The sequence below is a fragment of the Pieris rapae genome, chromosome 19 (genome assembly GCF_905147795.1).
Source record: "Pieris rapae chromosome 19, ilPieRapa1.1, whole genome shotgun sequence".
Lineage (NCBI taxonomy): Eukaryota > Metazoa > Arthropoda > Insecta > Lepidoptera > Pieridae > Pieris > Pieris rapae.
The window spans coordinates 700,206-713,348 of NC_059527.1; the positions used below are offsets into that span (position 1 = coordinate 700,206).

At 32.9% G+C, this 13,143-nt stretch overlaps 1 protein-coding gene across 1 annotated transcript; it reads left to right on the plus strand.

The window, feature by feature from the left end:
• Positions 1-2,093: 2,093 nt before the first annotated feature.
• LOC110997905 (peroxidase) lies at positions 2,094-12,402 on the plus strand. The gene is made up of 12 exons (XM_045632446.1): positions 2,094-2,272; positions 4,599-4,738; positions 5,583-5,756; positions 6,054-6,241; positions 7,367-7,568; positions 8,344-8,541; positions 8,773-8,917; positions 9,711-9,861; positions 10,210-10,377; positions 10,855-11,053; positions 11,506-11,611; positions 12,278-12,402. Exons 1-12 carry the CDS (start codon positions 2,142-2,144, stop codon positions 12,372-12,374), a joined length of 1,899 nt encoding a protein of 632 aa, XP_045488402.1. The 5' UTR covers positions 2,094-2,141; the 3' UTR covers positions 12,375-12,402.
• Positions 12,403-13,143: the final 741 nt, after the last annotated feature.

A 13,143-nucleotide genomic window follows, 5' to 3' on the forward strand; every position in this document is an offset into this window, starting at 1 on the left:
ATTCGCGACAACTATGTACATAGTATACATGTGAACAAGGTATATAGGTTATCTTTCAAAGTCATTTATGTTTACATTGTAATGCATTTTAATTATTGATTCAGTTGCTGTTGTGTTGCGAACATAATATCCATTATTAATTTAGCATTAATGAATTTTAATTGGACGTATTTTCTATATTATCCAGAAACCTTGAAGGATTATTAAGAAATTAGTCAGAATGTTGAATATTGGTCTTATGTGTTATAATTGGCTTATCTGAAGGAATAATCGATAAGTACTCTTAGCAGAAAATATAGTGAAATTGTTAAAATCTAATTTTAGCTAGTAATATTTTTTTTATGTGAAGAAGAAATTTCAAATGTTTATGAAATATTTTTTTATTTAAATTAATTTGGCCCCTGTGGCAGGGTTTCTGACGGCTACGAAATATTTAATTATTAAGAACAAACACATTAATAAAAGACTGACTCGAATGCATCCATCAGGGCTAATTGTCAGTTTCTATCAAAAAACTTTTCCAATACAAAACTGCACCAAATAAAGGTCAACGGTAAAATGTTTAAAAATATTTTATTCATAAGTTGAGAAATCTTGGGATTTAAATATGTACTATCAGATGCTATTATATGCGGCGACCGAATCAAGAAATTCCGTAACGAAAATAAACCTAACACACGATGACGTAATAAAGGTGCTGTCAATACACGTTAGATCGGGACGCGGAATGCGTCTCTCGTTGGTCTGACATGATCGATGACGTAGCGCAGGTGCGTTAGAGTGGGACAGAACGCATAGTGCATATTCACATCTCTCTGACGAGATCGGTGACATAGTGTAAGCGCGGCCGGCGCAGCCGGTAAGCATTAGAGTGAAACAGACTATATAGACGTGTTAGTCTGGTAGAGCGGTAGATTGTATTAATATGAAAGAAAAAAAATACGGCATTAATAGTGCCAATTTTTTTATATTTCCTATCATATAACTGTTTTTACCCAGAAACAGCACACACTACACTATTGTTTCCTTTTTTCTAAATCTAGGCTATAAAACAATCGACATTCATACGGGCGAAATACCGAGCACGGAATTTTCCACAACAATGCACTGTGAAAATTATCACTCAATACGCAAATATTTCAATACACGTGATACTTTTAGAAAAAATCAATTTTGAAATCTCTAAACATTTAGCGACCTCATTTTTATGCCCAAAAAATGATTTTTATTTTATTGCTCTTTATTGATAGTAGATCAGCCTTATGTACCAATACTTTGCTTTAATTTTTGGGTACAAAACATATTTTTATCAAGCTATGTTCCTTACAAGGTCAAGTGTTATGGGGTGGATAGAAAGAAATTTCACAGCCGGGGATGGAGATCTTTAGTGTATGATTTACTATCATATTTTCTGTATGCCTCAGGTAAATAAAAGGGTAAATAATGTTCTCTCTACATCAAAATTATTTACAATTAAATTTTCACTGGAGGTGAATACTAAGAATACCCTGGACTGCGAAGCACAGCAGTTCATCGACCCTGACCTAGCTGTTCATACGGATTCGTTTGTCTACCTTATGCCGACAGCGATTTGTATCTTATTACTGCTTACAATGCCCAGAGGCCATGAGAAACTGATCGTGGTACGTAACACAGAATAAAAGATCACATGGCCGTTCACCAGCCAGATGGATCGGGTGAAAGAGTCATCGTCCTGAACACTGCGTGTATAGACACAACATAAGAGATGCGTAGGACAGGATCCGGTGGAAAAAGATCGTCCGCTCCAGATGTTTCTGGCTGACCATGAAACATGAGCTGCCGACTGAAGAAAGTCACGTTTCTTAAATAATAAATATACTAGTCATCATTTTAGTGGTCAACCATAAAGTTATAAAAACATTTATGTTGTTGTTTATTTGTATGTTTGGATGAATATTCAACAAAAAAAGCCTGAAGAAAAATATCCAAGTATATTATGTGACATAAGGTCATTACCATCAAATAAATGAGTAATCTCCCCCCCCATTAAGTTAATTGTGTTTAATTTAATTGGCCAGAAACAAGTTTTTCGACTTAATATAAACTGAAATTAATTCGCCGTGATTTTTATTTCGCGACTCGCGGTGAACGCACGAAAAATGTTACTTGTGTTTTTCATAGGCTTTTTGACTTGTTGCAGTGCACTGTCTAGTAATTACTATGAGTCGTACACCGGAAAACGGATTTCCGTTGAGGAATACAAGGAACATGTGAAAAGGAATACGTCTTTGTAAGTAGATTTGTTAAGTGTCAATGGTTAATGAGAATTTTCAATTATTACAAGTTGTCTGTACTATTTAAATGTTTAAAAAAAGTTTTTTTCGGTTATTGCTCTATTTAATTTTTAAATTTCAGTAAAGTTTTGTATATACGTCTTCAAGGGCGTAGAATTGTAGAATTTCGAGCCGTTTTGATTTTTGACTTTGATTTCATTTTACCTAGTATAGATCGTCCCCTCTTAGCTTCTTTCTCGATATTGTCTAGAAATATACTAATGTTCATTGATTAGACTCATGTTAATATGTCCACGGTCTAATTAACACAACAAATATTTTTATTAAGACCTAAAGATGATTTGTTTAGTACGATCAATCAAACGAATTAAATAAAATTTTTGTTGCATTTATAAAAAACATCTATTTACACAAATCATATATCTATTTCTTAACAATTATTCTAATTTTTAATTTAATTTTGTTTATTATACACTTTTACACAAGACTTTATTACGTATACTACTACCTTTTACTATTATTATTATTATTCTACTGAGTATTAGTATTATTATATTCTTATTCTTTGTGCGACTTAGGCGGAAACTAGATGACCAGCACTGTGGAACATTCTGCTCTTCAGCATAATGTTGAGCCAGGGCCAATTACAATCACCACACAAACGCATTACATACTAAAACATCTTTTTTTTAATTTTATTATTATTATTTTTATTATTATTGTTATTTTGTATGATTCTGTGTGTGTTTTGTTAGTACCATATAAATGTAATATTTAAACAAAATTTAAAAAGTACTCAGAAATATGATAATATTATCCGTGATAATCTTCAGTAGTCTGGTAGGCCTATTGGCATGAACTTACACCTCACAACTTTGAGGGCGTGAGTTCAAGGCTGCAGCAATGAATATTTCGGAAGGGGATGCCTATTAAAAATAATGATCACGAAACTGATACAGTAATTATGTATGCAGGTTATAAGTTAAATAAGATTGAAATCGAATTGGCTAACACTACAAGGTTTTGTTAAAAATTCCTTTCACAAGAATTTCCGCCAATTAATCAATTTTAAGTGAATATTGTTTTGTTTACTAATAATTTTATAATGCGCTCAAGATGTATAAAGGAAAATCAAATAAGTAAAACAAATGTGGTGCTACAACTGTATCTATTTCACAATCATTTGTCAAATTTGTCAAATCATTTAGGTAACGCAGTGTATGTATTTATGAACGTCATCAGAAAACATGATAAATTGATTCTAAATGTACATTACAAAAAGAGGGTAGTTCTACAATAAGAAGGTGGGACATCGGTGGTTTTAAGGCCTGTTAAAATATATACTATTTGACGTTTGACATTCGTAAAAGCGTAATATCTATGCTAAAAGATGACAGTTGCAAAATGCGTGAAATTATTATTCTATTCGTTTTTATGAGGGTATTACATAATATTGAAGTGTTTTCTGTGTGTTTGTGTAACATTTGAATAGAGAAAATATTGTGATTTCCAAAAAGGAGTAATATTAAGCAAAATAACATACAAAAAAATAATGAAGGAAATACGAGGTAAAATTATATTTTATTACTGACATTTATGTAAGAATGACCTTAGACTAATAAAACAAACCAAATAAAAACTTCATTACACTTGCATCCGCTGTTGTTATAATTTTGACTCGACACCTTCTTAATGTTATTAATTGTATACGTGGGGAGTTAATGACCTACAGTTTTGTATGACAAAAACTTATTTATCATAATTATGGTTGTGTTGTGTAGTGATATTTTTCTTATGGGCAAACATTGATAGTCGAAGAATTTCAGTCACGTGACTACTTTGACTTAATGTCCTAAAACATCAAGATGGGGCCGAGGGCGCCCACACTGAGTTTCCATCGTGATCAGTTTTGAACTTTGTAATTCACTTCTTCCAAGGCTACGACTCTCTTCACCTTATATGCAACTGTACGACGCCAGGTTTTCTTGAACTCTGGCAAAGAGGCTCGTTAGAGATCTTTTAGGCCTAGTAGATACCCAGAATACGGCGAAGACAGTGGTTGACGAAGAGTTGAAGTCGATGAGAGATCTCTTCCATAAACTTAATGTTTAGTAAAGACCCATGGCAATCTCAAAAGTCAAGTCGTCAGAGTTATTTAATGTACTTTTATATGAGACTATAGGATGCCATTCTTATCTAAACGAATTATTTCTTAAAGAACATACTAATTAAAATCAAATATGTTAAGGTCATTTAAAATAGTAGAGATAAAAAAATCAGCAATGGCAAACCAAGTGTAATTTTCTTTAATAATTGTTGTAGTTGGTGTACCAATGAGATCCTACCATGTAACCCACACGAAGGTCGGAGGTTGGATGGGTCCTGTAACAACTTGAAGTACTTCACCATCGGTGCAAGTCATACACCACCATATAGGATGCTACCACCATATTATAGTAAAGGTATATTGTAATAATAATTTATTTACAAGAATATGGTAATATGGTACAAAACTGTTATTGTAGTACAAACTAAAGTTCCCATATTCTGCCACACATAATGATGAATCTGTCTTAAAATTAATTTTAACGTAGTAGTTACAATTACATTATGAGTCATATGATTATAGTCAATTCTTATATTATTTTATCACCACATCATCACATTATTTAAATATATTATTACGTTATCAAATGAATATTAATTATAATGTTTCACGAAAATAATCATTAGAATAACACATTTTTTCCAAAAGTAGTAATACATTTTTTAAAAATCGAATAAATAAAACATTCATTCCATTTTTAAAAACTCTTTACCATTGCTGTACCTAGCTGTTAGATTTGGAAGCGAACGTAACTTCAGTAGACCCAAATGGTATTTGGCCTGCTTTCTCCCTTACCATCTAATGATGAACGGTTTTTGCACTTCCTATATTAACCCTACAAAAAATCTTCATACTAAAATATTATTTACGGTTATTGATAGATAGATAAATAGTTGCAATAGTAAAATTATTTTCCAATTGCATCATTTAAAAAATAAACCTGTATCTGTTTCATCACTTTTCAATCTAACAGACAAGTATGTGATCATCCTCCTGTGCCTGACTCACATCTTCGACTTTTGGATTGCTACGGCAAGCCCTAGCAATACTGTACGAGCGAGTATAAAATGCGCACATAGACAGATCGTCTTTTGCTATACAGCCGGGGATCGAACCTACGACGAGCGTGATGCGACGCTGTCAACACTGTTCTCTCTTGCATAGTTGTAAATGTTTATAATATACTGATAATTGTGCAGGACCTATGGGGTTTGAGCCAAAATTAACTAAAGGCGGTGAAGAAATGCCGCTGCCTCGTGCAGTGCGAACCAGCGTGCTTCTAGAAGGACATATCCCAAGCCTCACGTTCACACACATGCTGACACACTTTCTCGTATTCATTGTTGGCGATTTTGTTTCTCTGCAAGATACAGGTATTATTGTATAAAACACAACAATTAAATAATCTTTATATGTTGGACAAAGAATCGCCGTTAGTTTTTTTTTAACTTGTAACATTCGGAAACTATTTCTTGCATATATACTAAGTTTTGTAATTAAATACTGGGAATTACAGAAATATTTCCTATGTACATCATTAAGAATCTATCTCCCTGACTCAGTAATACATGCGTACATTAGATTCTTGAAAAAATACTTAAATATCTTTAACAAAACAGATATGCCAACCAAAGCAACAAACAAAAGTTGAACAAATTTTATATTTTCAGTAACATACGTATTATGGAAGCCGTATTGCTGCTCTGAAAGAGGCAAGAAAGACTATTCTTGTGTCCCTAACTCCATTCCAAACGATGATCCGATACATCGCTTTTCCGACATTCGTTGCCTGAATATGACAAGGCCTGAATCTTTTCAATCGGCTGGCTGCACTCCAAACACCACTGTTCCTGAAAGAGTATGTTTTGTTTTAATATCAACTAGTCATATTATAAACTAAAGTCCTAATGGAACTTATAAAGGCCGGCAACGTATTTGCGAGGTTTTTTTAGGATAGCATCAAAATAGGCTTCTGTTTCCGCGAGTAACTAGATCAGCGTAAAAGAATAAAGTAAGAAAACGAAAAAGGAAGAAGTGTAACTTCGTTATCTGGAAAAGAAAATAGGAAGCATTCACTCTCGCTCTGTCAAAAAAAGTAAATATGTAGTAATTATTTAAGTGTTAAATCGCCAGATAACTTTGATGTTATGACTAGCCAACGCCATCTATTGTCCCTAATTTAGTACTATTTTACTGCATTTTCACAGAAATTGCTTGTCCGTTGGTGTTCAGTATGTGTTATCTGCTTTTTTTTAATTATACAGAAGTGACATCAATTTCATTAAATTTATTCAAAAGATTAATTAGATAACATTTTTATTAATGCATTTGTGTAAAACAATCAAAGTCGTTTTAGGTAGATTTTTTTTTATCTTGCCGAAGTCAACAACCTCAATTTGCGCAAATTTAAAACATTTCGTCGACAATTAACTTAATAATTATGTACATTTATTTGAATTATTAATTTTTGTGTAATTATAAAATTATTCTGATATTACCTTGACTAAGCGAAATCCAAATTCGAGGAATTTTACAGTTAATAACTTAATTAGTGTTTATATACGTCACTCTTATTAGTTGAAAAATAACCACGAATTACTCTTTATTCATAAGTGTACTAAAAAGGTTGAATTAGCTATTATTACCTCTTCTATCTATTTTATCTCTATCTTATCGTATCATTTTTAAAGAGTTTTACCTCATTTGGTTTGAAATACTTATTAGACCTCAATTTAGCAAACGATATTTCATTAATTGATTTGTACAACCATTTACCAGTAACGCGATTGACACGTCTCCCTCAGTCAAATAAAAAAAAAAGGCAAGGATATATTTTGTTCAAGACGTTTGCCGGTATCTGTAACTAGAATTAGTAAAAATTTAAAAGGTTGCATTTTCACGAAAGAATTAGTTTTTATGAAAATATGACAAATTTCTCCCCGTCCTATATGACGATAAAACAATAATATTTATTAAATTTCAGGCCGTTTCTGGAACACCAGCTTTTGACCTTTCTCATGTATATGGAAGTAGCATGAAGGTACTAAACGAAAAAGGTAGAATGTTCCAGAAAGGTCTGCTCAAGTATGAAGTCGAAAATGGCAAAATGTGGCCGCCGAGCACCAAAGGACCTAATTTGTGTTATGCAAACCAACCGCCACGGGAAACGAGGTGCCACGATACACGTTAGTATATCTGTGTTAAGACACTGTTAATTGGTTTATTGATGTGAAACATCTATAGCCGCACGTAAAACCGATTTCTGCCGTGGCGACGCATGCCGTGGCGACGCGTCGCCGCGCTATTTGATGGTATTATTATTACAAAATAATATAATAATATATCACAATATGTTACATTATAAAACCGCTGTGGTTTGTATTAATTGTAACCATAGCAGTCTTGTTTAGGAGCGCGACAAATGCATGCAAAAGTAGTTACATATTATATACCTATATACAGTTTATATGCAGTAGTAAATTTCTTATTAAAAATATTTAATGAAAATAAATTTTTTTTATTCAATAAATAGTCATCGTTATCTGGAAAAATCGTAATATTTTATTTTTGGTTTATTTAATTATTCTTCAGTTCTAAATGTTTCTCAACTGAAAATAAATTTATTCAAATCATTTACAGCAAAATATATTAAACATCTACAACCTTTTTAAGGTCTGGGCCTGAGATCTATCTGTTTTATGATCATTTGCCAATCTAATAAGCAAGTGGGTGATCAGACTCCTGTGCCTGACACACACCGTAAACTTTTTGGGTCTAAGACAGCACCGTAGTCGATGCTCTCATAATAGTAGTATTTGGAGAAAGTCGCGTTCCATATATCCCCTGCTTCTTGGTGCGAGGGGAAATTTTTACCTTTAAAGGAATATTTAATATTATAATTAAATAATAATAAACTGGAAAAGACTGTTGCATTATTAAGACATTCTTTGTATTCTCCAGCTGAAGATGGGCCAAATACAATTCTTGGTGGTAACTTAATGGCTGTCTGGATCTGGCGATATCACAACGCAATCGCAACTGCTCTAGGTGGAATAAATCCATGCTGGGATGATGAGCGACTCTTCTTCACTACCAGAGAAATCGTTATTGCCTCTATCATCCAGATATTTTACTATGAAGTACTGCCTTTGATCATGGGTATGTATATATGTATATAATTACTAGATTTTTTTTTATTTTTGTGCGGTACTATAGTAAAATCTTATCTTATCATTTCCTGTATGTGTAATATATTGCCCGTATGTTGCCTTGATATTGATTTCAATACAATTGAGATATCGCAGTTAAATCCACTCAAAAACCACGCACGCATACATGGACTGCAGGGGCTGATCCAGTTAAAACTGCAGCAAAATTTAATCACTCTAGGTCGAGACAACCTTATCAACGATGGAGTGATTTCACCAGATTTAGGATTCCGAGATATATATGACGACAACCTGGCTCCACAAATTTCTCTAGAATATCCCTTCGCCTGGAGATGGATGCACACCGTACAAGAGGGGAATGTTAAGTAAGCGGAAAGTATTTATTAGAAATGAAACGAATATTCGGTAACTATCCGGTTCAAATTTTTAATCCGGCCGAATACCGGATAAGAAACTTGTATCCGGCCGGATGTAAGATAAATATCACATAAAGATTGAAAGCTATATTTTACGTAGAAAATCACAAACAGAATAGAAAAATTATACCCGAAGTGAACTAATAGCAAATTAAGGTGAATACATAAACATTTCACTGCATTTTAAGCAACAGACTGTTTCGCATATCTTCGTAACATATACAAGGCCAGCTTCGAACAAGTCTTTCTCTATTTATACTGCAGCACGGCGCTGAAAGCTAAACTTCGCTAAGCTTGGATATTCTACAGCATTAGCTGAACAATATCTCGACAATGTTCGGCCGGATATTCGGCTATCTGGTTTGAAGAATTTTTGGTATTCGGTATATAACTATCCGTTTCATCCCTAGTATTAATTATTTTCCTTAAGAGAATTAAATTAATAAAAAATAGATGCTGGACTTGAAGCCAATTTAAAACAACTAAAATTTTGGTGTTTAGCAAAGATTTTATCTCATAACCACCTGAAACTATACTAATAAATATCATGTAATTTCAAAATGACCGAATTTACTCTGAAAATAGGTCTAGACTAATAAACATTATATGTAAGGTTTGACACCGCCTTCACCCGAGTTACTCGGTATAACTCGGTTGTTAATTTCTGTTTAGATTATTTATTAAGATTTCTTAGAACCTTTCGCCTATATATTTTTACTGAAATATTTTATTTTATTTACAGACTTTACGATAGTAAAGGTTACCATTTAAAAGATTTGAAATTGGTGAATATGACGCTAAGAACTGCCTATGTAGTGGATAATATCGACGGCATCACTCAAGGGGCGATTCGACAGCCGATGGCGAAGTTTGACAATGCTGTAGACTTTGACGTTAGTATTAAAATTATTTCAAAAAGTTAATGAAAAATTATATCTTTATTTACAGCCCATGCATGGCCAAACTCAGACTAAAAGCAACATAAAATACAAATAAGTTATTTGCAAAATTGACAGTAAATGTCTAATCCTCTCCTAGTATACCCTCAAATCAGAGTATACTAACTCCCCTCCCCATACGCTTACCAAATAGGTCGCTCTCCGGTGAAGAGTGAAGAAACCCATTAAGCAGCGAGAGTAACCGAAGAATGGGAGATTGTTGACGCTGGACAGGTGATTTAGGTAGCAGGATGAACAGGTATTTTAAAAACAATTGACTAAATGTATTTTATTGCTTAAAAGATGGCTGAGCTGGTCCTGGGTCCACATCAGCGAGCGAGTGACGTGTTCACAAACGATTTAGCCAAAAATCGTTACTTCTATCTAGCTCCATACATCAAGTATAGAGAATACTGCTTCGGTGAGAAAATTAGGAGCTTCGATGATTTAAGTCACGCGTTTGAACCTGAGGTATGTTACTTGGAGGAGCGTGGTCCTTCAGATTTTGTCTCTTAACGTGACGATATGTGATAGAAATAAACCGGTGAAAAATCGGATTCGAACCTACGATCCCCGGAATGAGCGTCACACACTGAAGCTAGAACAACAGCAGATATAATAAAAAAAGACAGACATCAGACATTTGACAGTATAACATTAATACATTATAGTTAATATCATCCTTAAAATTTTATACATTGTATATGTACTGATTTAAAATAGATAAATTGAAAAGTATGTAAATTTTCATATGATAATAATTATATGAAAATTTAATACTAAAAATAATTATATACAGTATTTAAATTAATAACTACTAAAAGTTATATATTATACATTGAAAATCGATATTATTATGTCATTCCAAATAATTATTTTCTATTAATTTCAATTATACAATTACATACGTTTTTTAGAACTACAATTTAAGTATACCCACTTTTTCAGAGAATCGAACTTCTGAAAGAAAAGTACAAGGACGTGGAAGATATAGACCTGATAGTTGGAATGTGGCTCGAGAAGTACATCCGAGGTGGAACAGTTCCAGCGACATTCTATTGCATCATCGCTCATCAACAACTACGTTCTGTTGTCTCTGACAGACATTGGTATGAACGACCCAACAGGCCCAACGCGTTCAATTTGGGTAAGGTTTTGTTTAGTTGGGCGTTTCAAACATGATTTGCTCTATGTTTTGATATATTGCGGCTATGATTGTTAGTTTTGTCACGGCGTTGTCTTTGTAGTTTGACACTGGAAATTTATATTGAACAATTAGTACAACTTCATTTTTAACATTTAAAAAATAATCGTTATAGTCACACGTGCCATGCCTTCGATCATGATTTTCGTGTAAGAAACAAATTTTATAATAGAATCTGTAATAATAGTTATAAATTTAAAATTTTAAAGTCAAGAGCATACATTAAACTATTAAAGGAAGCGAGAAAAACACCGTAACCGTAGGAGGGTCTTATCAAATCGGGACTTATCAAAATATAAATAAAAAAGTGCCTAAAAATTCCCAGTGTCCTTGGATCAAAAGCGTTGTGATACAACTTTTGATTAATTTATTCTAATATTTGTTCAATGTTTCAGATCAATTATTGGAAATAAGGAAATCCACTATAGCAGGACTTCTCTGCGCAGTTGGAGACTCTATCACCGAAGTACAGCCTCAAGCTTTCTTGAGAGCTGGAAGAGGGTATGTTATAACCATTTAACGTCTCATACATATAAGTCAATGATGACTTATATGTATGAGACGACGATACGATACGATGTAGAATGTATGTTTTTTCATAAGCCATCTTTATAAAATTCTATTTGGATTAAAAGTATATATGTGCCGTTTAAGTAGTAACATTAACCATAAATGCGAGTATGTGAAAAAATTTACTTTCTTCAGTTCATCACTCCGCGATAGACAATTACACAATTTTAAATAACTTGGTAGATTATCAACATATAAACAAGAAACACATCATTCTCTTTTAACGTTCCGGCAGTGAGGACCAATGTCGGTTGTAATGCTTAGACAGACTAAACAGATGTCTATTTGCAGTAAACGACGCTTTGAGGAGATGCAAGGCTGATCCATTTTATGGCAGTCTCCAAGTCATTTAAATATATTGCTGAAACCATTTTTTTGTCACCAACAATAATTGCAAACAAGAAAAATATTTAGTTTTTAAATTAATTTGTATTTCTTAATTTAGTTTATTTATTTTCTCCTTTATAATTGTTATGTTTCATTGTCGTGTGTTCTCTGTAAGGGTATATATGTGTTAGTGTGCTTTTTTTAAAATAAATGTATATTAGTTTATTTCTGGGTAAATGTTCGCTTGATATCCTCCACTTTTATTTTCAGAAACGAGATGCGTAAATGCAGAGAGATCCAACAACTAAACATTATGGCATGGCGCGACCCCTCTTGCAGAAGAAATCCATTTGGATATACGTCGTAGGTTTTTTTATAAATAAATAGATTATTACTACAACTGTCTTTTATTTTTATAATTGAAAAATAAGATCGTAATAATTAATTTTTATCTGTGACGAGCGCGAAACGTCATTTATGTTGTATTATCAATTGGTATCTCATCTGCGTCGTGCGTGTCAGCACGGAAGGATCTAGAGTGGAGAATCTTTCCACCGGCTTCTATCCAACGCCTCTCTTAAAGTTTTCCACTTGATCGGCCCATCTGGTTGCTGATGGGCACTTTTGCCTTCTGTGTAACCACGATTAATTTCACCAAGTTCAGTCTCATGGTTTACTTTTGCTAGTTTGCAAAAAAAAAGTCTTTTTTAATACAGTTGCTCAAAAAGTGGCATATTGCAGGGAGGTATAGCGTTCGGAAAGTGGGCTATTACACACTCGTGCTTTTTCTTTGCCATTCCCGCACTCATGCGTTTTCTTTGCCAACTGTCAAAACAATGTGTATTAAAAAGAAAAAACCAACCACGAAGGTTTTATTAAAAAGATCCATAGAAGTTTTTATGATATATGATTTCTAAATATTATAATAATTGGATTCAATAAGTTCGGTTAGGTTTCTTTTCATTTCATATCAATTAAAAAAATATTAAAAAGAATTTTATAATATACGCAAATACGTATTTTTAAAAAGTTTACTAATAATTGGATTCAATAAGTTAGGTTAGGTTTATTATATTTCATATCAATAAAAAAAATATTAAAAAGTATATACAATATAAAAAACTAACCATGAAGTT

What these genes read in the sequence shown, in the direction of transcription:
- LOC110997905 (XM_045632446.1), top strand. Translation starts at nt 2,142, where the DNA reads ATGTTACTTGTGTTTTTCATAGGCTTTTTGACTTGTTGCAGTGCACTG. An exon ending in GTCACGCGTTTGAACCTGAG is followed by an intron (nt 10,378 to 10,854) that starts GTATGTTACTTG and finishes CCACTTTTTCAG; the next exon opens with AGAATCGAACTTCTGAAAGA. An exon ending in TTCTTGAGAGCTGGAAGAGG is followed by an intron (nt 11,612 to 12,277) that starts GTATGTTATAAC and finishes TTTTATTTTCAG; the next exon opens with AAACGAGATGCGTAAATGCA.